The sequence below is a fragment of the Callorhinus ursinus genome, unplaced genomic scaffold (assembly GCF_003265705.2).
Source record: "Callorhinus ursinus isolate GAN/ISIS: 27379988/994484 unplaced genomic scaffold, GSC_fseal_2.0 scaffold24, whole genome shotgun sequence".
In the NCBI taxonomy this organism is placed as follows: Eukaryota; Metazoa; Chordata; class Mammalia; order Carnivora; family Otariidae; genus Callorhinus; species Callorhinus ursinus.
In genome coordinates, this window is record NW_027397086.1 from 14,086,330 (window position 1) to 14,113,723 (window position 27,394).

At 43.9% G+C, this 27,394-nt stretch overlaps 2 protein-coding genes across 10 annotated transcripts in view; one reads left to right on the forward strand and one right to left on the reverse strand.

Moving 5' to 3' along the window:
- Positions 1-27,394, forward strand: part of ASTN2 (astrotactin 2) — an 899,232-nt gene that overhangs the window by 678,258 nt on the left and 193,580 nt on the right. Inside the window, exon 1 of one of the 6 annotated variants that reach the window (XM_073905832.1) lies at positions 19,548-19,931. The exons of the other annotated variants lie outside the window; for them this stretch is intronic. The gene's annotated coding sequence lies outside the window, so the exon portion shown is untranslated. Of the gene's footprint in view, positions 1-19,547; positions 19,932-27,394 lie in introns of those variants that run through there. 6 annotated transcript variants of the gene reach the window in all.
- On the reverse strand, positions 6,950-19,365 carry TRIM32 (tripartite motif containing 32). 4 transcript variants are annotated; one of them, XM_025888500.1, is made up of 2 exons: positions 19,296-19,365; positions 6,950-10,073 (listed from the first exon to the last, which is right to left on the reverse strand). In XM_025888500.1, the coding sequence occupies exon 2, from the start codon at positions 9,995-9,997 to the stop codon at positions 8,030-8,032; it is 1,968 nt and encodes a 655-aa protein (XP_025744285.1). In that variant the 5' UTR covers positions 9,998-10,073; positions 19,296-19,365; the 3' UTR covers positions 6,950-8,029. The 4 variants fall into 4 exon arrangements, with proteins under 4 accessions (XP_025744285.1, XP_025744286.1, XP_025744287.1 ...); XM_025888501.2 differs by having other exon boundaries at positions 6,950-10,076; positions 19,296-19,341; XM_025888502.2 differs by lacking the exon at positions 19,296-19,365 and adding an exon at positions 19,006-19,138.

The following is a 27,394-nucleotide window of genomic DNA, read 5'->3' on the forward strand; positions in this document are numbered from 1 at the left end:
GTGTGCTAAGAGGCAATTCAAGGGACCCTGTGCCCAAATGTATCTCCTTTTTGTTTGTGATTGCTTTATTGAGATACAGTTTACATATCGCATATCGAAGGTATCTTTTTGAGCCTTCTCTTCCAGTGGTGATTTTGCACAAAGATAAAATTTAGCATTTCCACAAGGAAACTTTTCATGATTTTATTGTTGAGAAGATTCTCCAAGGAAAATGAAATCTGAGGTAACCACTCCTCCCACCTTTCAATCATATCCTATTTTCTTTTGCAGCTTACTGTCCTGTGATTCAGGGAGGCAGCTGGTGGGAGGGGCACAAGGGGGCACGGCCGGCTGGTGCTAAATGTGACACAAAGTGTTCATTTCTATCAGTATATGAGCTAGGCTGCCCCCATGCCCTGGTTTTGTCCAGCAAGTCTGAGTGCCTGCTCCGTCCGAATGCAGCAGTAAATTAAATGTGGCTCAGCCTTCATGGAGCTCAGTCTAGGCTTGGAGGGAGACGGGTAATGAGGAAATCACAGTGCAATGTGTAAACACTAGGGGGAGGAAGCACAAAGTGTGGTCTGGATGCTGGACTCAAACCGTGGGGCGGCTCAGGAATGGCATCCCAGAAAACCTGCAGGAGGCAAGATTTAGGCAGCATAGGTGGTTAAGGAGAGGGAAAGTATCAGGGGGCAAGAAAAGCACGTACAAAAAAAAGGCCCCGAGATAAGAGAAAAAAAAAAGTGTATGGAGCAGATTGGTAGGAAGCCATGCCGAGATAAATGTAGGAAGATAGAGTGGCAAAGGCCAAATCCCACTAGATGCGTGAACCACATTAAGAAATGCGTCCTTTTCTAGGAGCAATTTAAAGTCAATGAAAGATTCTATGTGATATCATTTGCATTTTAAAATTTGATTCTGGCTGGTGTGGGGTAGGGCTTGACCTGAGATTGAAGGAATACTAGATTGAAGTCGGGAAGATCAGTTAGGAAGTTGTAGCCTTGTTTCAGGAGAAAAGTAATAGCAGCTTAACATTTAGTAGTCATGCAGCTGAAGAAAAAAAAAAAATAAAATGGGTGAGAAATGGTGGCACTGAAGGGTTTCTTAAAGTAGAGCAAAAGAAGAACCGCAGGTGCTGGGAGAGCTGAGCCAGGTTTGAGTATGTTGAGTCTGAGGTTTCTCAGGGACATCGTCATCCAACACACCAGCCCACAGTTGACAAGCTAGTTGGCAATATGAAGTGGGCAGCTGGACACATACTGGTCTGGTGATCAAAAAAAAAGGTAAGACCTGAAAACTCAAGTTTGGGACCTAGTTGTGTAGGTAATTGTCACAGAAGACAAAGCTCCCAGTGTAAAAATACAGATCCCCTTTTGCAACTTGCTTCCTCAGGGAGCAACTTCCACACACACACCCACCCCTCCACACCCAGTATTGTTTCTGACCTTTTATTTAGAGAGGCTTTGTTTCACTCAGAGCGGCTGTCCACACTTCTTATTTCTGGCCACCTTTTACTTAGGTAAAATGTTACGGGACACCGAGGAACAGTCCCAGTGCATAGTACATAGGCTGCAGTTAACACCTCCCATTTCACGGAGGAAGGAAACAGGTCTATGCAATCATCACCAGAGCAGAAGGAATGGATACATACTTCTAGGGTTTTGGCTTCGTCATTTGCACCGTTCATTTGGCCAAGAGTTAACTAGCCTTTATGGAAGGTCCAGCATATAGTGCCTGAGTGTGTACGCATCACACATTTCCTCCGATTGGTGCAAGTTTCATTCTCCTACATCCAGCCCCCGAGTCATGGATCGGGGAGACAGGCATACCTGCTCCCTTTCCACCCTTTGAACCATGATATTTCCAATTTATTTCTAACACTTTAACAGAATCATTAGATTTGTTAAACAAGCTCCAGACCCTTGGACCTGAGAGTTTTTATTCTTAAGTTTAAATATGAAATGTCATTTCACAAAAACACATTGTCTTATTCATGTGGTTGCTCATAAGTCACACTCATGAAACATAATTTGTCATAGTGTTAAGTTGTTTTAACGTTTATCTCTAAACATCTGTGGTCACTCGAAAGTAGTGGGATGGACCCCAGCCTGGAATGTGGTTCAGAGGATGGAACACACCCAGATATAAAAGGATGTAACACTCACATAGTGAAGCTTTCTGCTCCCAAGCAGGTCCAAAGTGGCTTGAGAAAACAAGGAGAGGAGACTGGCTTGGCTTGTATATAATGGGTAGGGGTGTGGAGTAGGGTTGAGGTGGGTTGCTGTGGTCTGAACTTCCCTCTGGCACTAAAACGTGGCACCTAGGTTTGCCAATGAGGGGTTGATGGGGAAGGAGGTGGGGAGTAGTGGGGTTTGAATGCTGTCAGAATTCAAGCATCAAGTTTGGAAGTCAGAACCTTTATTACAATTCGCCCTGGATGATTGACTACTGAAATGTGCCATGTTTCATTTAACTGAACTTGAACTTGTGTAAGCAAGCCAATATGGCACTCTATGATGGCAGTAAGGGAAATGAAAATTCTACTAAATGCCTTGTATTAAGAGCCCAACATTGTATATTTTGAGAAGTGAAATTAGTGCTTTGGTCACTATCAATAATGTCTGGAACTCTGAAGGCGAGGAGTGTCTTAGTGAGGCCTTTTATTATGGATTTAGTATGTGTAAAGATGTGTAATCTTGATATATGTTTTGAGTTATCTGTGACACAAGAAATTCCCAGAGATCTTTATCCTAAAGAGGCAACCTTGGATAGGGAATTGTTGCTGCCATTGGCTGGACCAGATGAGCACATCATTGGCAATGGTCCAAGAGTCTATAGAGATGTGGAGATGGGGCTTGACTGTTGGCCAGGGCACCCAGTGCAAACAAGACTGCATGAAGTTTGGCCACTTGTGCTGACCACTTGGGTTCTGTTCCGTTATCAGGAACATCCCAGTTAAGGGCTGAAAAGTAGCAGCTTTCCAGCAAACTCCCATCACATATGATGGTGATGATACCACCTATAAAGTATATAAACTGTTTGCTACTCACTTGGTTGATCCCAGGGAACTCCTCAGATAAGCCGAGGGGTGTGGGAAAGGTGTCCTTTTCCAGCACTATGGCATCTGGCAAAGGACTGAGGATGGAGGGGGCACCCTATCCTACATGAGGTATGCTGAGGGCCTAGGTTTGGCTCTGTGGCTGTGCTGAACTTTCAGGGTGCTGCTTCCATGACCCAAAGCATAATGGGCAGCTAGGGATGGAGCGCCACGGGCTCAGTGTCTGTGACAACCAACCTTTGTTTCTAGGAGAGCCCAGTATGCAGCCAGCAATTGTACTCTAATACCTTATGTTAATTTTTGAAATTATTTGAGTTAATGAATACTGACCTGGAGGAAAAATCCTTTTATGCCAGCCATCTATAGGAATGGCTAAACACGCATATTTCTGTTTTAAAATAAATACACATACATATGTATATAAATATATACATACATATACATGTATATAACTTTATATATATAAATATATGTATTTATATATATATAAAATCTTGACTCCATTTAACCTCTCAGAAAGTGTCAAGATGACATCCTGACTACTTTAATCAAATAACAAGCCTTTAGGCTTTTTGTGCAGCTTTCCTTCTGGGATACAATACTACTCTGAATTTTGCCTCTGGCCCTCCAGCAACCCCACTCTCCCTCCAATAGGCTTTTACTTAGGAAGCTGAGCAGTGCCACCATATCACCAACACAGGTCTGAAATCTCCCACCGCATTAACTTGAAAATTTTACATCAGTGCACCATGAGGGGAAGTCTTTGCCTCCTACAACGGAAGTCATGTTTTCTGAGCCCCTCACATTTTCTGAATTCGGTACTTTTACATAAACTATCCCGTTTACAGTTTTTAATTCTCACAACAGCACTTTAAAACATAAACTGTCCTTGCCTTCTACCAGATGAAGAAACTGTAGTTCAACAGAGTGACAATAGCCAGTAAGTGACCCGTGGTTACAATACCTGGGGTATAATAAGCAACTGGACCAAAGTGGGGCTGATTATTACAAACTGCAGATTCTTTCTACCTCTCTAATTTAAACAGAATACAATTTTAGCAAGAATTATGCAAAAACACTGAGGCAAAACTTAACAATTCTAATGGATTAAAAATTAGTATCATAGAGCTAAAAGGGATTTTACTGATGAACTAGTCTAACCTCTTTCCAGACAGGGAAACTGAGGCAGAGGTATATTGATCACCTGAGGCCATATAGGTAGGTCAGAGGCAGAGCTATGATTCTGACCTAGACCAAATCCAATGACTTTACCACTAGAATGCAATGCCAGTCCCAGAGCTTCCTCACTAAATTCAGACTTAGCCAGGGTAGCATGAATATTAATGATATTGACAAGATAGAGCCATAGGTCTGGAGTATAAGTATTTTACTAAACAGCTTTCTACCTCACCACTGCCCTGCTTGTAAAATTCATCCAGGCAGCTGCTGTAATTTGTTTTGCGATCCCTTGAGGGGCTGTACGTCCTAAGTACAAATCAACAGCCTAGTCAGGTGCAAGATAGAGCCCCGAGTTTCCTACTAGGCTCTGCCTTCCACTTCCCTCCTACAGAGCTGGGTTAACACTTCACTTTTAAGAGGCCATTAATTAGTACTAGATTAAAAGTACAGCTACTTAAGCATTACTTGCCTTACCCACAGGAACACTGTAGGACTCCAGCCAAGTTTATCCTACTGACTGGAATAATGGAGTATCCCTCTGTGGACTATCTCAGGCTGGGACTGACCCTTACAATCACTCAGGTAGTGCCTATCCCCGGCCTTTGAGGAAGTCCAGGGCAATGTAATACTAGATTTCAAATAACTTAGGAAAAAAAGAAATTTCTGAAAAAGGAGGCACATTAACTTCATTTATCATTACTCTTTTCTTTTCTGGACACTTGGCATAGTGCCTGGACCACAGTAGGTACTCAACAAGTATTGAATGACTCATTTCTCTAAAACCATAAATTCTGTATAATTACTCAAAATGATAAAGGGAAGCCGGACTTAACCAACCTGTAAGTCATCTGTTTGCCTTCAGTTTCTCATATACCTTATTAAAGGGCTTACCTAAGAATACCTTTTTATCCGATGTAAGGGGGCTGTGTTAAGAAAACTAAGGTTGCTGGAGGCCTATTATCATTAGCAATCAAGTAAATAACAGCCAGTTAAATACCTGAGGATATATATATTCTATGTTAGGCACCACCCGAAGTGCTCACAGCAATTTATACAATAGAAATGTGAAATAGGGAGAGTGGTAATAAAAAGGAACAGGTGACCTAGGGGGAGGAAATCCTGGAGAAAAGTTCTGGCTGGCAAACAGGAACCAGTAAAATAGGAAAGAGGGAACGTATCATTTGGACGGCTGGGGCAACCTCACACTACTCGTCTGAACAACTCAGGGAGAGAAGGTAGTACTAGCTTACCACTTACGGAGTATGCGGGTATTTTCACATCTCCTACCTCACATCTTACACCCTTCCTTCAGAAGGGGAAAGGTGAAACGGCTGGCCCAGGGCCTCGTGGGAGACAAGCGATGCTGTAGTTTAATGGTTTTTGGAAAGCGTTCTGTAGATTCACAGGAGTTTTGCAAGTGTGCGCAGGGTAGGTGAGGGGATAAAGGCATAAATAAGGCCCGTTCTGCAGGCCCCCAAACCTGCTTCAACCAGAGCAGCTGCTCTTTGATCTACTTTACATAATAGACTCGCACTTAAGACTTTATTCGAATCAGGGCACCGCTGCTTAAAAATAAAAAACAAACAACAAACAAAAACGGCTATAATTGAGGAAACTAGTTTGCTGGGGCTATACTATGTATGTAATGTAGTCAACACGGTGGGTAATTGAAAACTGATTGCACTAAACACAGCCTAAAATACATCGAAGAAACAAAAACATTCAGACTACACTTACGTCCCCTTTGGGCCAGCACATGGCTGCTATACTTTAGGACCAAGGCATGAGTGTGGCTCAACACTGGGTAGCCCTAAATGCTGAACACCAGTAATGATCAAACGCGGGGCCTTCCAAAAGCATCAGCAGCTAGAGGGCTTCTGGCCCCTTTACGTCAAGCCAGCCCACGATACACGTTTCCGTGCTACAAACTCTGTGCCAAAAGCCTCGACCAATGTTCTTACCTTAGCAAGCCCCCCACTGACAGCAAAGACAGATCCCCGAACGCCAGGTGCTATCACAGATAAAGTGGCTCTAATAACTAGTGGAGTTATCTGTGATGCACTTTTAATTGGATCAATTTCCTTTCAATTATACAATCTTTTAAAATCGGATGCAATTTCATAATCAGAACATGGGGCTTTCTCCAGGTGAAAAGCGCAAGACAAACTAGTTTGACATCGCACCAATGATTTCCTTTCCTGTTCTTTGGCAGCTATTACAACAAAAGCCAAAAAAAAAAAACAATCCCACCACCAAGAAACAAAACAACTTTGAGTAGCCCAGCTTAACAAATTTTGTTTCTTTAAAATGCAAGGTGATAGCTCTTTGGCTTGCCATCAGCCCTGCACCTAAAGTGCGAACTATGTTGCTTAGTAAAAATAAAGCCTGAGGATCCTTGTCACAAATTCCCTCACCCACGTCTGGTCTTTTTAAAAGGACAAGACTTCCTCCTTTTTTGAACTCTAATTACAAGGATAAAGCAAATGGTAGAGGCTCAATTCCTAACAGAGCGTTGGTGACTCTGTAGGCCTTGGGGGCTGAGTCTGTACACGCGTGTGGGAGTAAGATTTGGATTTTTTTACATAATGGTGCCTTAGGCTGAGTTTTGACCGGGGTAGATCCTTCATGTTCTCAAAGAATGCAGTGTCAGATATGGAAGCAAAATAGCATGATACAACTTATCCCTCTCATTTCCCAAATCCGTATTTAATGAAAAGACATGAACACCAGTGATGAAGAAACAGTTATCAATTATTTAATTCTTGATAGAGGAATGGAAATAAATCTCAAAACCAAATACTGTGCAGTCACTTGAGGAAAATACAGAATAAAGACCCAACAGTTTTGTCTAACGAAAATGAGATGTGTCCACCTCCCCACTTTGTTGACCCTGGCCTGTGTTGTACAATTCTGCAGTCAAATCTTAGCACAGGTCCGTGAAGAGAGGTAATATGAAAAATGATGAGCTCTAGAGACTATTCAGGAGTATTTACTGACTATATTAGCATTTGTGTTTGTTTATTCCCATCTTTCTGTGCTTTGAAATAATTCCATTCCCATCTTTCTGTGCTTTGAAATAATTCCAATCTATATGCTCCTGTAAAAGGCAAGCAATTTCCAGGCTAAAGTCTTCAATACCAACCAGCTAGGGGTCAATCTATTCTCTGTCACATCTGCAATTAGAGACCAATCCAAGATGGCACAAAACCCCCAGAACCAAGAGGTACTGCTTCCCAAAAGGACTGTATATCTCCCTTGGTGGTACTAAATGAGTGAGCTTTCAGTCTGATAAAGGTGAAGAGACCTGAGACATCATGCCAGGGGGATATGATGTCTGAAATGAAAGGTGGAGCAGATCCCACTGGAGCATGCACACTAAATGCAACAGAATTGAAGAGAAAGTGTCACATATGAAGTGCATTACATTAAGAGGGAAATATGGGACCAGGGTTATCAAAGCCAAAAGAGGGAAATCAACAAGGATTCAGTACAAGGGCAAATTTCAAATACAGGGGACAAAAGGCTCTCTACTGAAGCCTCAAAGTGCCTAAGTTCTAATCAAACTTGAACTAAACCCATATCAGATGTCCTATTTGGGGCAATGCCAACTGTTAAAGCTCTAAATTTAGGAGGGAAATAATGCAAAAGAACAAAACAAAACAAAACCCCACTAAAAGACAGCTTCTAAAATTCTAGGACTAGCCAGCTGGCATAAAGACATAGGCCAAGTGCACTCTACAATATCACCAGTAACCAAGGAATAAGGGAGGAAGGTGGCTGGGAGCAGAAGAAATAACCAGTTATCTCTTACCCCTAAGGGGTAGAGTATCTTCTCAGATGGTAGCTGTAAATCTTGATGCAGTGATCCCAACAGTCCAAGACCAATAGCTGCCCTTTAGGAGTGAGGGCGATGCCCACTGGACACGTGAGCCCCTCTCGAATAAGGACACTATAGCCGCCCCCCTTAGGAAAGTGGAGAATTTCCTTTCGACTACTATCAGCCACAATGAGGTCACCACGAGCATCCACACACATGCCAGCAATGCAGCGGAAATCCTCATTCTCTGAGAAAAAGTGGCTAATCTGGCGACCCAGCTGCCCATCGGGGCCCACAGAGCCAATGGAGAAGCCACCCTCCAGGTGGTGCTCATTCTGCCGATTCTCCAGATTGAGGCCCAAGCCCTGCGTGAAGTAGACAGTGCCCTCAGCATCGCAGGTGACAAACTTGGGCCGCACGGCACTACAGAGGCAGCTGTATTTGACCACCCCTGCTCCTCGGTCAACAGTGAAGCACCAGAGCTTTCCACCTTCCACGTCAGTTACCACAAATTGGCCGGACGGAAGGGCTGTGATGCCCCAGGGTTTGCTCAGCTGGCTTCTGTGACAGGCCACGCAGTGACCGTCCAAGGTGTATACCTTGAGGGAGTTGTCGTAGCTGTCAGTCACACCAATGAGCCCATGGCAGTTCATGGCCACTGAGAGAGGAGTAAGATTGGGCAGATCAGCCCCAAGGAAGCTCAGCACAAAGCTATCAATGCCACTGGGGCTGCGGCGGATCTCCTTCAAAAAGCCCTTCCGAGTAAAGACTTGTATACGGCAGTTGCCTCGGTCAGCAACCAGCACCTCGCCTTGACTGGTCACGTAGAGACTGACGGGAAGGTTGAACATGCCTGGAGTGCTGCCTTTGGCCCCCATCTTCTTGAGAAAGAGGCACTGCTGGATACTGGCAGCGGTCTCAGAACCCCGCTGCTTAGCAGGTGAGGCCCGAGGGCTGGCGACCACTTCCTCGGGGCTCATGTCCATCTCTCTGAATGTAACGGAGGTGGAGGCGGCAGAGGCTGCAGCCTCCATGGCCCAGGAATCTTCCATGTTGACTGTCCGGGGCTTTTTAACAGCCTGCCCGATCTGGAGGGGGCCAACATGGCCGACCTTAAGCAGCTCCACATCCTGTAGGGTTAGCTCCCGGGGCAGGCTGGCCGTGAGCTCGGGCTCCTCCTCATCAGCTGTCTCCTCCAGTAGCGCCACATCTGCCTGCTTGATCTTGGCCAGGAAGTAGTCACAGCGAGACACAGCCTGCACCTCTGCAATGTTAAGCAGGTAACTCTGCTCCTCTACCACCTGACTGTTGGACTTCTCAACCTCAGCCAAAGAGCCCGTGAAGAACTTGCGAGAGCGAGCCAGCTCTTCCTGGACCCTGCGTTCCTCGTGCCCGTACTCCTGGAGAACCGCTTTATACCGTGCTTGAAGGTCCTTGGATACGCCTTCTAGGGCCACCTTCCGGCGCTGCAGCTCCCCCATAAGCTCCCGCAGACGGGCCAACTTCTCTCCAAAGTCCTGCCGCCGCTCCTCAGCTGCCTCTTTGACAGGAAGTGTACAGTGGCCGGGGGGCTGGTGGTCCGCCTCCCGGCACGGCTCGCACAACACCACACTGCAGCTCCGGCAGAACTGCCTGGGCAGGCGCCGCCCACACGACCGGCACATGAGCAGCCCCACAGCCTCACTGAGCCCAGCTGTGTCAATGATCTTCAGCACTGTCAGGTTGTCCGTGAGCTGGGTGAGGCTGGTTATGCGGGTAATCTTGCTGCAAAAGGGACAGCGGACCCCATTGATGCTACTGGCCAGGAGCTTCTCCAGGCACTGGCGGCAGATGGTGTGGCCACAGTGCAGGAGCTTGGGCCGCAGCTGCTCCTCTGTGAAGGACTCCATGCAGATGGGGCATTCCAGCACTTCCCGGAGGGCATCCAGGTTCAGGTGAGAAGCCGCGGCTGCTGCAGTAGCCATTGCGCTTCCCTTGAGGGGCCTGCTAACACAGCCCAGAACCGAACAGCTTGGTATTCATGCTCCAGAGGGTCAAATCCTGCTAATGAGAATAAGAAGCCATTATTCCACTGCCTGTATGAGCTAATTCACTCAAGAAACATGTAGAGAATAGCTACCATCATTCGTTCAGCTGCTAACTTATTTAACAAATATTTATTGAAGTCAACTCTGTTAGGTGATGGTGATACACAAGGAAGTAAAGCAGACAAAGCAATGCACAGTGGGTAAGATATCAGGGTATGGAGTCTCTACTTAGTTGTGTGACCTTAAGGAAGTAACCTAAACTTTCTGAAGCTCAGTTTCCCATCACCCATCTATAAAACGAAGTAATAATGGTATCTACTTTATCTAGTTTTGGAAGGGTTCAACAGCATGATGAATATGACGCACCTAGTACAGCCCACGGCAAACAGTATGCTTGATAAATGTTAGTGACTAGGGACGTCTACGACTCAATTTATATTAGGAGAAAAGCATAAGAAAATTACATACAGGAAAGGATTATCCACAAAGTGCTGTGGGGGCACAGTGGCTAGAGTAACAGTTCCTACAGGAACTGGGGAGGGCTCCCCAGAAGCAGTGACACTTCTGAGATATGTCTGGAAAGAAACATGGCCTTGAGGGATAAAGCCATTTTAAACAAAGGAAACTATGTGACCAAAAGCATCCAACCTAAGACTAGGTACCATGTACTTTACTAAGTTACCAGGACACAAATTCTACCCTTGAGATCTCAAGCTTGAGTAAAGGAGACAAGACATGGTAAATAATAGCCAAGGCAGAAAACAGTATCATAAATAAGATACAAACTCAATTTGATGGAGGCTAAAAGGCATTCGCTCTAATTCGACAAGAAACAGAATGGCACTGGATAGGGTCCTGGCTATGTGGAGATGAGGGAGAGGGAGCACCAGACAAGGACAGTCTTAACAAAGGTTAGGAAGCAAGGGGAAGAGCAAGAGCTTCAGGGTATTAGAAAGAGAACAGAGAACATGTAGCTTCTATAGGTTTGTTTCCATCTGTAAAATGAAATAATACTGGCTTCACAAGGTCAGTGCAAGGATTAAATGAGATAGTATAGGTAGTGTGTAAACTTCTCGCCAAAAAAGTCTTAGCTAAATTTTAGTTCTCTTTTCTCTCATTCTTAGGTTAAAATTGTGGGAGAATATAGGGAGATCAGAGTAACTGGTTTGATTATGCGAATGATTATAATTAAGTCTTCAGAGCCAAAATGAGACCTTCAGATTTCATTTTGATGGGCACCATGAAACAACACATGTTTTGAAGCATGGAAGTGATATGATCAAAGCTTGAATGGAGTAGGTGAAAAGGCTGAGAAACTAGTTTGGAAAACTGCCGCAAAACTGCCTGGGGGAGGTAATAGGGAGCTGAACTAGGGAGCAGGTGGTGGAAATGGAAAGATGCATTTGAGCAATATTAGAAGAAGTACAATCACCAAGATGAGTGGATTAAAGCGGGGGAAGTGGTACAGCTAGGAAAGCCAGAGACTCAAGCCCAGTGATTTAAAAAACAGTACTGCCTTATCAAGACAGTTTATTTTTGGCCTGGAACACCCCCTACTTCACCAAGTACAAGCCATAAATGCTCCCACCCACCTTGATCCACATATGCTCACGAAATAGAACAGCGATCTCGGTGCTCTGCAGACTTACGTCATGGTCAATTTATACCCCAAATTAGAATGAATAGATCTAGCAAGGTGAGGCACAGGGATAAATTGTAGCCCTTCTTAAATGCAAATAGTACAGCTGTATCCTTGCTCTATCAGTCTCCTGATACTGCAGATAGTCAGCCATCAAGGAGCAGAGGAGGGCAAGTTAGCCTGGTTTAAGGATAATGCAGCAAGGTGAGAAAAGCTTTGTAAATGTTATGGACTCTTTCTCCATGCATACAGAGGGGGAGTCTATGCAGAGATTCATATTCCGGAATTTCCCCATATTTAGCTTTCCATGGTGACCTGACAAATATTCAATAACAGACATACATAATTTATCCAAAGTCAACCCCACCTCTCTGAAATCTCACTTCTCTTCTACCAGAAGGGAAACAGTATCCACCTAGTATCTTCCATGTGCTAGATACCACACTAGATGCTTCATATACTTAATCTCATTTAATCCTTATAATGGCCCTATAAAGTAGGTACTATTTTTATTATTTTATAATGAGGAAACTTAGGCTCAGAAAAGCTGGCTCAAGGTCACAAAAAGCTCAAACATGCTGAATCCCTGCAGTACAGATACCTTTAACTTTGTTTAACCCATAATTACTTCAAGTTTTAGGGTTTTTCCCCACTGTCATGTAACACTTGTTCACAAGTGTTCTCTAGACCATACTTTGGGAGATGCTGCCTTGGAGAATATAATTTTCTCCACAAATAAGAACAATACTATTGTTAGGAGATTTAGCTCCAGTGGAGTCAGTTGGCTACACGGATTTATTAGCTGGGTGACCCACTCTCACACACCAGCCTTGTAACCCATTAGGACTCAAATCCATGTCTCAACAAAATAACACACTATCACGTATCATGAACCTCTAAGGTCTCATGTGAATATGTGAAACTTACTACTGAATTCTTAAATGCCATAGGTCTGGACACAGTAGTATGGAAATACTGATAGAAACCTCAACTCAGAATCCATGCAAACTTTAGTTCTAAACCAATAGCTTCAGCTCCTCCTTCCATCATCTGGCACAACATACTGAGGGCAACATTTGGTGTTTAGATCCAGAGCGTGCTACCTTACAATGCAAGGGACATCTGTTCTTCCCAAAGCTGGCACTGCAGATCAGCTAATTAAACAAGTCTGCCAACTTGTAAAAATACTAGCAAATTCTTTCCCCAGCTTTCTGGAATATCACACCACCTCCTTCAATTAAAAAGCTTCTTGCCTCCTGATCTAAGCTATCCACTTTAAAAAATGAATTTACTATGCCCACATCCATATTCCAAATTATCTCAGCTCTCTGCAGCTTCACTAGGCTCCCTAAGACAGAAGAGAGTGTCAAGGATTCCTACTCTAAAGCTGGCATGCTCTGCCAGGAAAACATGAGTTCTCACCATTAAAGCATCAGATATATAGCCTCAGACTTGGAAAAAGCCTGAACTATGCCTCCCATGTCTACGACCTACAAACACTGCCTTCAGCAGGATCCTAGCCTGATATAGAGCCATGTGACAGGCAGATACATTCCCTCTCCTTAAGAAACATGCATCTAGCCATTCCTGTTAATACTGACAATGATGATTCAGATGGAAAAGTCAACTGGAACTCAGTTTCCCTGAAAGCACTAGGAGGGGTGACAGGAATTGTCTTACCATAGCAAGTCTCTATGTTAGCGGCCCATTTTCTGTCAGCTATAAAATCTAAAACCAGTCAGAATGAATCCCCAACATGTTATAATAATCTTGTCTGCCTTCATGATACCTTAAACATGTTTCCTGTTGCATACTTTGTACTTTAATTCTTGACCCCTCACCTCACTACTCTGATCTCATGATTAATACCGCACATCATCTACTAATACTGGCCCAGCTCTTCAGCTCCAGATAAGAATCTACCCCTAGAGCTGTGCTTGCTTCAGCTGCCCTAAAACTCAGGAAAATTCTATAGTCATACTCTAACCTGATCTAGCCGCTTCTGGCACCACCATGCTTTCCCCAGTCCACAATTTAAATAACCAGAATAGCAGAAAAAAAAAAAAAAAAAACAAAAACACATGAACCCTGAAGTCAGGCAGAACTGGGATTAAATCAGCACTGCAGTTTACAAGTTGTGGGACAGTAGGCAAGTTATTCAACCTCACTAAACCTGTCTTCTTACTTTATAAAAAGTAAAAAACTAGGGATAATGCTTATCAATGCCTAGTCTGGAAAATGGCAGGTGTGAAATGAAAAACTGTATTTATCATATTTTAGTAACAATCAGCAACAGTATTAACAATAACAACTAGTACTAGTTTACAAACTACATTTTCAAAGGGATGAAGAATGTTTCTTGTCATGGCAGATAAAAGCACATAAAAGATAATAAAGGCATGACCAGCTTTGAAAGAATTTGATTGAGGACACTAGGTATCTATGCTAGAAAATGATGGGCAAATGAATTCACAACTTCTTTTGCCCAGAAAATAAGCTCCTTCTAACAGGGACTAAATATGGAATGCTAGAATTAGCAGTGATCTCAAAAAGTAAAATAGATGAGTAAATGGAGATCAGGAGAGAGAGATCAAGAACTCATTAATCATATGGCAGAATTAGGACTAAAAGACAGGTCACTGGGGGTGACCAGTATTATATAGATTAAGAAAGTGGGTTCAGGAATCAGGCTTTCTGGATTTCAATCCTGGCTCTACTGCTTACTGTGGAGACTCGGACAAGTTAACTAACCTCTCTAGTTCTCAGTTTATCTAAAAGAAGGGCTTTAAAATAGTATCTTCCTCACAAGGTTACTATAAAGATTAAATGGGATTATGTGTATAACACACTTAGTACAGCACCAAGAGAGGCATACAATTAACTGTGCAGTATATAATAGTCTAGCGGCAGCTGTTACCCAGCCAATGAGAAGAAATAGGCACTTTTCAACAGGCATACTGTACCCAAGATATCAGATATGTAAACTTCAAAAATAAAAATTCTGAGCCTTCACTAGAGAGTTTTACCTGATCTCAGAATCTAAAGATTAGAGATGACCAAAGGTCATACCTTTGTCAGCCTCTTGAGGGCTTAGGCCATCAGCAGAACTGAAGAACTTTAAGCAATTAGTTAAACGAATCTTTACTGACCACATACTACAAGTCCAGTCCCATAAAAACACTAGGGATATAATTCTGAACAAAAACCAAACATGAACGGAGCTCTTTAAAAACTAGGAAAATATGTAAAAGAGTACTACATTTTCTTTCACAAGACATAAGGTCCATCCTGTGACTGTACACTCCTCTGGCTTGACTGAGGTTTTGCAAGGCTTATCACATTCCCTTTCTAAACCGTATTTATTCCTCTTGCATTTGAACGGAATGCTGATCAAATGCATAACCATCTCCAGGTTCCCAATGGTCACTCTCTGGGAGTGGCTAGCAGGAGGGATTTTAACAAAGTCTGAGAGGCCCCCACTTGACACTCACCTAGTCCTGTGTGCGGAAGAGGGTTTGGAGTTTAATTTTACTCAGGGCATTTAAGGTTATCTGCAAACAGCTAAGAAAAATTCAACAAGTAGGAGCTTAGAGGGAAACACAGGCATAACCTAACAGAGCTGTACCGGGTCTGAGACGAATAAAACAATCCAGAAGGAACTGTTTGTGGAAAAGGAAACCTGAGCTACAGTATGTCACGGACAGGTTAAATCAGTAATAGAGTTTGCTGGAAAGACACTTGTAGGTTCTCCTTCTTCTAAAACTACAGAAGCTGGAAAGGCTCCCTTGCATCTTCCACAAACATTTGGGTAGTATCAATGCTGCCAATGTGACTCAAAGAATCTAGGATAAGGGAAAGACCAACAGTCCTTTCTCAGAGGACCTCCGACTCATCTCCACCCACCCACCTGTCTTCCAGTTCTTTTATCTACATACAACACATGTTCACTTAATCATGAGCTCTTGATGAAAGGATCAGGAAGCAGATCCTGGGAAAGGTACAAGGGGGAATGGGAATTTGGGAGAGACTGGTGGGGGCTGCTTAGGGTCACTGAAACTTGGCAAAGCGACACTCAGTTCCCTTCTGGCAATGCCTTCCTCTTATAACTGCTACCACCTCTCATAAAACTACCATTTATTGAATGTCAGGCACCTTTTATTACATTATCTCCTATCGTCATAATAACTATGTGAAATATGTGTTATTCCCCTTTATAAATAAGGAAACCAAGGTTCAGAGAAAAGCAACCTAAGGTCTCAGAGCTGGTAGGTACTAGAAGTGAGGTTCAAATCCAGGTGTCAAATCCCAGCCATAAAACCACACTGACTCAAAAAATGTTACCGTTCCATAGCTGATGAGGCTGCTATTAGCTCTAGGCAGTTTGGCCGAGAGGTCGGTAAAGGCATTGTTTGTTATACCAAAAGGAAAAAAAATGGAGTGTCACAGAGGCAGCACATCATTGTGCATGCAGGGACAGTCATCTACTTAAAGTGCTTTGCAAACTTGACTACCAAACTCTGCAGACATAGGTGTATGGGCTTTAGTGTTGAAAAAGCCTAATAAAACTAGTATAATATTACCTAGGAGTCAGATATAACTGGGCTCACATCCCCACTTTGCCCCTTGCTATGTAGCCTTGAATAAAGCATTTAACCTATTTTCTCATCTGTAAGATACGGATGGAATAACATCGACATTGTTGGCAGGATCAACAGAGTTAATGTGCATCATAATAAATGGCTGTTATTCTTTTCAACAGATTCTTAATTTCAATAAACTGAGGCTGATAAGAAGTGTCTGTCCAAGGTCACCTAGTAAATTAGCAGCAGAGGAGGAATTCTGGACTTCAAGCCTCTGATGCCCAGGGTGACTGAATTGCCATTATATATTTTCCATAATGGTGTGTATGGCTGTCCCAGCTAAATCTCCTGCCTTCTGATGCAGTCCTACTGTGTTTCTGAACTGGCTTCAGCAATGCTATAGCTAGTCCTGGAGCGGACAGAGCAAATCCTGTCCTACCCCAGGGGAAAGAAGCCCAAGAGATCATTTAGAAGCAGGAATTATCTTCCAGAGTATGGCCTCTACACCTACCCTTTAGTCTCTTGCACCTCATCCTGTCTAACCTCAAGCTCCTCCCCTTATCTACCCACTGGCCCAGGTCTAAGAGCAAATCAAGAACAAAGTCCAGGGCTACTCCCTACCTAATGAGATAGTTTTGTCCCCTTTAGAGATCAATTTGATATTCAGCAATACTCACTGGGCAATCATTTCATTAGAGGGGAATGGGCTGAGATAGTAAGACTAAGCAGACCCCAGCAAGGAAAAAGCAAAGAAAGAGGGAGGGAATGTACAGGGTTGGGTTACAGAGATCTGAATATGAGCCTAGCTCTGCCATTCTAGCTATGGAACCCTAAACAAGTCACTTCCTAAGACTTAGTTTCCCTTATGTGTAAACCTGGATATAGTAGAGCCTGCTTAGTAGTGCTGTGATGAAAACTGAGTAAGAAAGTAGATATAAAAATTAAAATTACTAACATGTGAGCGCTAACTGTGCACCAGACACTTAAGCACTCTGATTTACTTCACTGAATCTTCACAATAATCTATGATGTAGTCGTGTTATTAATTCAGTTTTATAGAAGAAGAGCCAAGAACAGGGAGGCTAAGTTACTCATTCAAGATCACAAAGCCAAGAAGAGATAGAGGCAGGATTTGAATCCAGGATATCTGACTCCTGAGTAGAGTTCCTCAGCTTTGGAACTATTGACAGTTTGGGCCAGATAATTCTTTGTTGTGCGGGGGGGCTGTCCAGTGCACTGTACAATGTTTAAACAGTATCCTTGGTGTCCACCTACTAGAGGCCAGTAGTCTCCAATACTCCAACTGTGACAGCCGAAAATGTCTCCCGACATTGCCAAATGTCCCCTGGGGGACAACACCTCCCCGGTTAGGAATCATGTCTTTAGAACTTGGCACCGGACTACATACTTAATGTTGCCCTTTTTTTGTCTCTCTCCCAGCCCAAACACTTCACTCACAGAGCCACCGCCTCTTGAGTGGCCGGGCCATAATGGACCTTATATAGGATTAATTCAATCTACTTATGTAACTGATGAAGAAGACAAGGCCTGAGATCTTGTTCTACTCAGCCCCTGAAGGTCTCACATATTATCTGCTATCACAGCTTGCAGGGACAGGCAAAAGGATACTTAGGCAGATGACCTTGAATAGTTTCCTGCTTTATGCCTCTTTTAACCACTCTCTTCTCCTCCCAAGCCCACAACTTTCAGCAGGGAGAGGGGGCTGGGGCACGGCAGGGGGGGGGAAGGCGCTCAGAGTTAGTGGCAGTTCCATGGCTGCCTTGTGATAAGTGATCTTTGGTCAGTGAGGGGGGACATTCTGCCCCGCACAGGGAAAGTCAGGCTCCTTCAGGAGTCCTGGTCTCGGAAGACGTTTTGTTGCTGAACCCCTGAATTTAAATTTCATACACTCAAATCCAGTCCATACATTATCTCTAGGTCCTTAGGACTCTAGTACTTCCTTTGCTTTCCATGCAGACTTCAGGAAAATTCCTTTAGCAGCCCAAGACACCAATCCATAAATCCATTCAGAGTCCTCTTATTCTACACCCCAGTCAGTACATCTCCATCCTACCCTTTCACCCTCCCTAAATTGTGTTCCCAACCGTTTTTACAATAGAGAATTCAGCCTTTCAGGCTCTACGTTGCACCGCTCACCAATTCTTCACTCATGTGCCCCAAATCCCTGGCATAGCACGTTTTACCTGTTTCCAAATCTCTGCAGCCTTCACCCCTGCATCCCATCCTAGCACCCCAGTGACACACCCCAGACCTGCCCTCCTTCAGTCTGAGCCCCCAACTCCTGCATTCCATCAGACACAGTGCCATCCTCAAACCTGGGTCCTTTCCCTTTTATCCACCCCATGTCATGGGTTGCCTTTGAACCAGAGCCAGGCCCTTTCTTGCTAACAAGACACCGCCTCCCACTGACTCCCCCAAGAACTCACCCCCTCAATCTTCCCCAGACACCATCTGGAAAATGCTTCCTCCTTAGCAATTAGAATATCCCCAGGCCCTGCTCTCTCATCTCAGGTTTTGCCCCCTCAAACGCCTCGTGGCCACAGATTCCCTCAAACCTCCTGAGATGCGGCACCCCAAGTCTCATCAGGGCCCCTCTATTCCTTCCTGTTTCCGAAATTCTGCACCCCCAGATGCCTCCAAGGCCTTCGGACGCCCTCCCACCGCCCAGATGCTGCACCCCTCTCTCCTCAGGGGCCCCACATTACCTCAGGCCTCCCGAGATGCTGCACCGCAGATTTTGTGGGAGCCCTTCTCTCCCCTCCCAGCGGAGCTGCATCTGCTCTGAGCTCCTCTGCCCCATCGAATCCCCCCCGAGCCTGTCCCTCGCAGCCCCACCCCCACCCCGGTCCTACCCCTTAGATCCGGTCCCCAGACCCTGCCAGTCGGGCGTGGGCCGCCCGCTGCACGCCAGCGCAGCCCCCCGCTCCGCCACTCAGTCACGGCCCGAGACTACGGCCGCAGTCCCTCGTCCCGGGCCCTCCTTCCCGCCCCTTACCTGACCGCCCGCGGCTCCGACGCGTCCACCGCCGCCAGCCCACCCGCCCGCCGCCCTCTGCGCACGCGCCGCCGCGCGCCCCTTGGCGGGCACTAATTCGCAGAGCCATCTGTCCGTCACTGCGCCCCGCCCCCGAGGCATGCTGGGGCTTGTAGTCGCGCGGGCCGTAGCATTCGCGGCCCAGCGGCCGAGTAGGGCCAGGCTGCCGACTGGGAGCCTAGGGCCTTAGGAACGCGTTCGTCAGCTTTGTGTCCCCACTGTGCAGACTGGGAAACTGAGGCAAAAGCAGCCTGCCCAAGTTCCCTCAGCGAGTCAGGGGTCAAATCAAAAGTCGCGTGTCTGACTGCAGATAACCGCTTCGCTGACCCCTCACGTCCAGGAGCGGGCCCCAGCGGAGCCTCGGCTCCTGGCAGAAGGGCCTCCCGGAAGCGCAGCTTGCCCCTATGAGGAGTGGCCAGGGAAAGAACAAAGCTCCCCCGGGGGCGGGCGTAGAGCCTGGACGCCCCTAGAAAAGCAGTTCCTCGGGCTCCAGGTTGCTCCCTGGGACGCACCTCTGCCTAGATGCGTGTTCGTGCGATGGACCCAGCCCCCCAGCGAGGCGTCTTTACCCTGCTCCTCTGGGAGGACGCAGCAGAGGTAAATAGGGGAACGCGCTCTGCACCTGCTGCCCCTGCAGAGGGAAGCTCCCTGGGAACCCAAACCCAAGGCAGCCCCCTGGGGCGCTCACGGTGCTACCAGGTGGGAGGCGGTCAGGGCTATGGCTGCTGAGCACCTGTGGCCCCTTACGTAGTTCCAGGCCAGGCCAAGTACCCGCTCCTTCAGGTGACCACGTGGTGGAGCGTAGGAGCAGGGCGGGGGTGAGGTCGCATGGGCCCGAACGGGAAATCCCACTTAGGTTTGTGACCCTGCACAATGAGAACACAACAGACAGAAACAAGAACAAAACTACCTTCTGTGATCACTTAGTGTCTGGCTGGGGCTAAGCACCTCCCATGCATTACCGCTTAATTCTCATAACCACACTATTTAGATAAGCAGCTGACACCCAGGTGCTTCAACAGCAAGGCCACGTGTGCCGGGGCACAAAGCCCAGCCTGGGACCCAAGACTAGATGAGAATCCGCCCTGATTATCTTGTGTAACCTCTCGGCGGCCCATTTCTTCATTTCTAAACAGAGATAAGGTTTGCTATGATGATTAAGATTATGAGTACATAGTGGTTTGCATTTAACGGTAATTTTTTAAAAAATTGTAATTTTTTTAATTGTAATTAGCTCTTAACACTCTTTAGATTGTGGATTCCAGAAGCCCCAGCGCCCAGCATTTCAGGTATTGAGGTCAATGGAAAGTTGGGTCGGTATACTTATGGCATACTTTGAACAGGCCTGGGGGCTTTGGATGCTTGATAGAGGTCTGGGGCTATTTAGACCTCAAGGATACATTTGCAGCCCATGGCCAGCCAGGGTTTGACTAGATTGACCAGGAATAAGTTGAGTCAGGAGTGGGCTGAAGAGGGAGCCCAGCTGAGGACTGAAGGCCCTGGGGCAGATTTTCCTCAAAACTGGCAGCCAGCCAGTGGGTATAAACAGAACCTGTTAGGGCCAAGGGAGGAGCAATGCTTGCATCTGTTAGCACAGTGCCCAGCACAGAAGAGTTGCTGAGTAAGTGAGTCAGACTCAGAAATGTGACTTTAAGCAGATTGCATTTCCTGTCTGATTTATGCTTATTCTAGCTGCAAGATGACTCAGAGAGGTCAGTTGGGTAAGAGGGTACCTTTATTTATTTATTTATTTTTATTTAAATTTTTATTGTTATGTTAATCACCATACATTACATCGTTAGTTTTTGATGTGTTCCCTGATTCATTGTTTGCGTATAACACCCAGTGCTCCACGCAGAATCTGCCCTCTTTAATACCCATCACCAGGCTAACCCATCCCCCCACCCCCCTCCCCTCTAGAACCCTCAGTTTGTTTTTCAGGAGGGTACCTTTTTTTAAACACCAGCAATATACCTGGCACTTCATAAATAGTGTCACATTATCACAATCCCCTCAGCAATGATTCAAGTAGATATCAGTAGCATCCTCTTACAAAGAGGCTTCTGAGACTCAGCAAGATTAAATAGCTTGCCTACCTTAGTTAGCCTCCTAGGAAGTGGTAGAGCTGAGGTACCTAGGCCAGTTAGACCCATGGACATGCTCTGAACCACCATCCAAAGACTACTCACATTTTATGACCACAGCTATCTTTCTATTTTATTAAGTAAGGTTTGTTTATAAGGATCAAAAGAGAAGGGGAGATGACAATGCTTAGGAAGTCAAGGAATATGGAGCAAATCCTGGCTGTCATTATGACCACAGAGTGTGATCCTGTCAAGGCAAAGACGCTCAAAAAAGCTCTTCTGGGCAGCCTTGCCAGGGAACAGCAGGAATTGCCTTTTGCCCTGAGTGTCTGCCATGTTGGTGAGTCAGAGTGGCCTGTTTCACCAGAATGGCAAGAAACCTTTCTGGATAGGGACCTGGGGTACTTCTACCAGTGCCTGTGTTGCAGCCTGGGGATATGGGAGAGTTGCTGTCAAATAGTTTCTTCCCAAACTTAAGACCTTACCTCTACCCTCTTCTCAGACCAGATGGGGAGTTACCACTCTGTTTGCTGAAAACCACAGATCCTGGCCCCCAAAGTCTAAATTCAGGACTCATCATATTTTTATACCCCTGTTTTCCCGCTCAGAGAGCATCCTAGTGGTACTTCTCTGACAGTCTGGGGATATCGAACAATCATGCCTTTAAAGAACAATAACGACGATGAAAAACCCTTTCTTTCTCTTCTTAAAAAAAATCTGTTTGCTTGACTGTCCTTTTGTTTTTTTTAATATTTAAATTACTTACCAGTTAAATTAATTACCACTCTTCCCACAAAAATCTTAGAGTAAAATAAATACGGTGGGAAAAGGCACTCATTTTAATTCCGTGGCTTTGCATAATCTGGCACAATATTAGCATTCCTCATACACAGGGGCATTTTTAAAATACCCTTTGTGGAATACTTTAAATACTCTTTATTCAGCATTTTAACATAACCTTTTTTTTTCATTTTACTTTCAAACTACCTGTATTAGTTTCCTAGGGCTGTCATAACAAAGTATCAGAAACTGGTTGGCTTAAAACAGGAGAAATTTATTCTTTCACAATTCTGGAGGCTAGAAATCTGAGGTCCAGGTGTCAGTGGGACCAGGCTTTCTCTGAAGTCTCTAAAGGAGGATCCTTCCTTTTCTCTTCCAGCTTCTGGTGGCCACAGGCATCCCTTGGCTTGTGGTAGCATAACTCCAGTATCTCTGCCTCCATCTTCTTGTGGTCAGTTTCCCTCTTTGTGTCTTCATCATCACATGCCATTCTCCTCAGTGGATGTGTCTGTGTCTTCTTATAAGGGCAACAGTTATATGACATTAAGTGTGACCACCATCTTAGCTAATTAAAACTTCAGTGTGACCTCATCTTAACTAACTACATCTACAATGACCCTATTTCCAAATAAAGTCCCATTCTGATGTATAGGATGTCAGCCTATCTCTTTGGGGGACACAGTTCAACCGATAGCATCACCCTATGAGATAAGCACTACTTTTTCCATTTGCTAAAATTTCTAGTTTAATCTCTTTTATTGTCTTAAAGATGAGAATAACAATAACTAACTCATGGGATTTCACGGGGGAGGTGTGGCAAAATGAGAGATATTGGATGTTAAGCATTTACATTTTAGGATGTTGCCTGACGTGTTGTAATGTTCATTTTAGTGCACTTACAATAATAATAATAATTATATAATAATAATAATTATCCCCAACTCCAACTCCCCTTACCTGGACAGTTGTTTTGAGGAAAAGATAAAAAAGATGGTTTGAAGTAAAGTGTGGTAACTTGTTGCAACTGACAGTGTTGTGGTTTAAAACAACACACATTTCTTTTTATTTTTTTAATTTAAACTCAAAGCTGTAGAACCTTGCAGAATTTACTTAGCCTTGCTGTACTTTACTTTCTGTTACTCTGCAAAATAGGAGTAACAGGAATGTTGGGAATGTTGGGAATGTTGGATGACTTGATAGAGCTCAAGTTTTTTGAGCACTGCCTGAGGTAGAGAGTGAATGTTCTAGGAATGGTAGCTACTGTTGTCATTATTATCATTACTGTGATTTATACGATTCTTTTTTTTAAATTTTATTTTATTATATTATGTTAGTCACCATACAATACATCATTAGTTTTTGATGTAGTGATCCACGATTCATTGTTTTCGTGTAACACCCAGTGCTCCATGCTGTACGTGCCCTCCCTAATACCCGTCACCAGGCTAACCCATCCCCCCACCCCCCTCCCCTCTAAAGCCCTCAGTGTGTTTCTCGGAGTTTGTAGTCTGGTTCGTCTTCCCCTCCGATTTCCACCCCCTTCATTTTTCCCTTCCTTCTCCTAATGTCCTCCCTGCTATTCCTTATGTTCCACAAATAAGTGAAACCATATGATAATTGACTTTCTCTGCTTGACTTATTTCACTTAGCATAATCTCCTCCAGTCCCATCCATGTTGCTGTAAAAGTTGGGTATTCATCATTTCTGATGGCTGAGTAATATTCCATTGTATATATGGACCACATCTTCTTTAACCATTCATCTATTGAAGGGCATCTCGGCTCTTTCCACAGTTTGGCTATTGTGGACATTGCTGCTATGAACATTGGGGTGCATATGGCCCTTCTTTTCACTACATCTGTGTCTTTGGGGTAAATACCCAGGAGTGCCATTGCTGGGTCATAGGGTAGCTCTATTTTTAATTTTTTGAGGCACCTCCACACTGCTTTCCAAAGTGGCTGTACCAACTTGCATTCCCACCAACAGTGTAAGAGGGTTCCCCTTTCTCCACAACCTCTCCCACATTTGTTGTTTCTTGCCCTGTCCATTTTTGCCATTCTAACTGGTGTAAGGTGGTATCTCAATGTGGTTTTAATTTGAATTTCCCTGATGGTTAATGATGATGAACATTTTTTCATGTGTCTGTTAGCCATTTGTATGTCTTCTTCAGAGAGGTGTCTGTTCATGTCTTCTGCCCATTTTTTGACTTGATTATTTGTTTTTTGGGTGTTGAGTTTGAGGAGTTCTTTATAGATCTTGGATACCAGCCCTTTATCTGTAGTGTCATTTGCAAATATCTTCTCCCATTCTGTGGGTTGCCTCCTTGTTTTGTTGATTGTTGTGATTTGTACGATTCTTGAAAAAATATTTTCCCCCTCTTCTCTTATTAGCAAACAATTCTGAGGAGGAAGAGGAATTTGTGCTTATAGAGTCTAAGGGAAAAAATGGAAGGAATTAAAACTAATACTTCCTAACCAAGTTTGTTTGAGTCTAGAGGTTTAAAATTGTTAAAATTTCCATGAAACAATATAATAAAATTGTTTCTATCGCTATTACTTATGTCTAAACTGAATAATAAATTATCCCAAAGTGTTGTGGTTTAAAACAACACACATTTCTTTTTATTTTTTTTTAATTTAAACTCAATTTAGTTAACATATACTGTATTATTAGTTTCAGGGGTAGAATTTAGTGATTCATCCGTTGCATATAACACCCAGTGCTCATTACTTCAGTTGCCTTCCTTAATGTCCATCATCCAATTACACCATCTTCCCAACCCACCTCCCCTCCAGCAACACTCAGTTTGTTTCCTGTAGTTAAGAGTCTCTTATGGTTTGCCTCATTCTCTGTTTTCATCTTATTTTATTCTTCCTTCCCTTCCTCTATGTTCATGAAACAAAACAGCACACATTTCTTATTTCACAGCCTATGTGAGTCAGGAATCTGACACAGCTTAGCTAGATCCTCTACTTCAGGGTCTCTCATAAGACTACAGTCAGGTTATCCGTCAGGGCTGGGGTCCCATTTGAAGGTTTGACAGGGAAAGGATCTATTTCCAAGATCATTTATGTAGTTGATGGCAGGATTCAGTTCTTCAAGGGTGGTTGGACTGACAGCCTCACTTTCTTGCTTCCTTTTGGCTGGAGAACTTTCAGTAGTTCCTTGACACATGAACCACTCCATGAGAGCCTGTTTCATCAAAGCAAGAAAGAGTCTGAGGAAAACAGAAGTCCGTCTTTTGAAACCTAATCACAGAAGTGACATCCCTTATTGCCATATTCTGTTGGTTAAAAGCAAGTTACTCAAGTGGAAGAAATTATAATAGGTCATGCATATCAGGAGATGAAATCACTCCAGGCCATTTTAGAAGCTCCATCCCTCTTACCTGCCTTCCATCTTCCACCCTTCCCTTTCCTCCCTCCTTCAATTTCTTATTTATGTATCTATCTACCATCTGTCTGTCTGTCAGTCATTAGTCTACTTTCTGCTGAAACTCTGATTCTGATTTACATATGCCATACTTAATACCTGTGCATTTCTCAACCTGGCTTTCACCCAGTACATGGTAAGTGTTCAGTAGATGTTTGAATTCAGTTTAAATTTACAGCATAAAAGAGCATATAGAAAGAGTCAACTTTATCCATCACCTTAATATAACCATTATATTGCTTATATTCATATAAATATAAACATTTCCATGGTTCTCCTTTAATCTGTTCACGCACTTGTGACCAAGTTGGGTATCCAAAAAATGTTTTTCTTTTCTTTTGAATGATTTTATTTACTTATTTGACACAGAGAGAGAGAGAGCACAATCAGGGGGAGTGGCAGGCAGAGGGAGAGAGAGAAGCAGGCCCCCCACTGAGTAGGGAGCAGGACTCAGGGCTTCATCCAGGACCCTGGGATCATGACCTGAGCTGAAGGCAGATGCTTAATCGACTGAGCCACCCAGGTGCCCCCAAATGATTTTCTAATAAATATCAGTTTTTGTATTTACTTAATATAAGAAAATGTTTGAAATCACTTTTTTTCTGGTCTTCATGGTTGTCAAACTGGCTACATAAAGACTTTGTCAAGTTGACAAGCCAGTATTGAACATTTAACCATCACAAATAAGGCTGCATAAAGTTCTTGTGCAGGGAGGATTTTTTTTTTTTTTTTTTTACTTTCCTTGAACTGATATGGGAAATAGTTCAGAATTTTGAAACTTTATTTTAATATCATACACATTTCTGTGTATTGGCCAGACCCACTTTATAATAGTTTGAACTAGTGCATAAAGTCAAAGGTCAGCAGTAATCAAACACTGACTGAGTAGGTGCTTAATAAATGTTAGTAGCATTTGAAGAACATTCCCTGTGTAGTGTCATCAACCTCAACTCAACACAATGCTAAGTGAGGGTTGCTGGAAAATCTCCCATGGGCCTTATTTCTGCTAAGTCCCACATCTCAACCCCATTCCAGATTTCCTGTTATCTCAGCTCAAGGATTTCATTCACCTTTCTCTTTACGGTGGGTACCATTGCCCACTTCATCAATTGGTATCTGTAAGACTGGGTGGTAGTACACAAAGAGACAGTCTCCTTTCCCCAAGCCCCTCCCCCATCTCTACCTTATATAGTCTTCTCATGTCACTGCTAACCATCATTCTAATTTATTTTAACAAAAGTAGGAACATTTGATTGCTATTTAAAAAAATTTAAACATAATACAAGTGTTTTTGGGGTAAATACCCAAAAGTGAAAATGCATTTAGAAGAAAGCATCAAAGCAGTCCATACTGTAGATGTGAATGAAAAATTCCTCCTCCTTCTACTCCCCAGCAATAATTGTCTTTACTGATTTTGTGTAATCCCCTGGCAGCCCTCTCTTCTCTGTGTTTTATTGAGAAAGGTACACATACAAGGAGAGAAAATGGTATAGTGGTTCCCTGTGTGCCCATCACCCTGCAATAATTGTTGTCAATAGTTTGCAGATTTTGCTTCAGCTACCCCTCTCTTCCAATTTGTTTTTTGTTGCTGAAGTCTTTTAAGATAAATCCCAGATATCCTATCATTCCTCCTTTAAATACCTCAGTATGTATCTCTAACAGACACTTACTTTTTAACATAATCTCTCAGCTTCATTATCACATCTAGCAATTCATACTCAAATGTCCTTAATTGCTTCTCTCTCTCTCTCTCTATATATATAT

Bases quoted from the DNA above. Each gene is read 5' to 3' on its own strand.
- TRIM32 (XM_025888500.1), bottom strand. From the start codon at position 9,997: ATGGCTACTGCAGCAGCCGCGGCTTCTCACCTGAACCTGGATGCCCTC.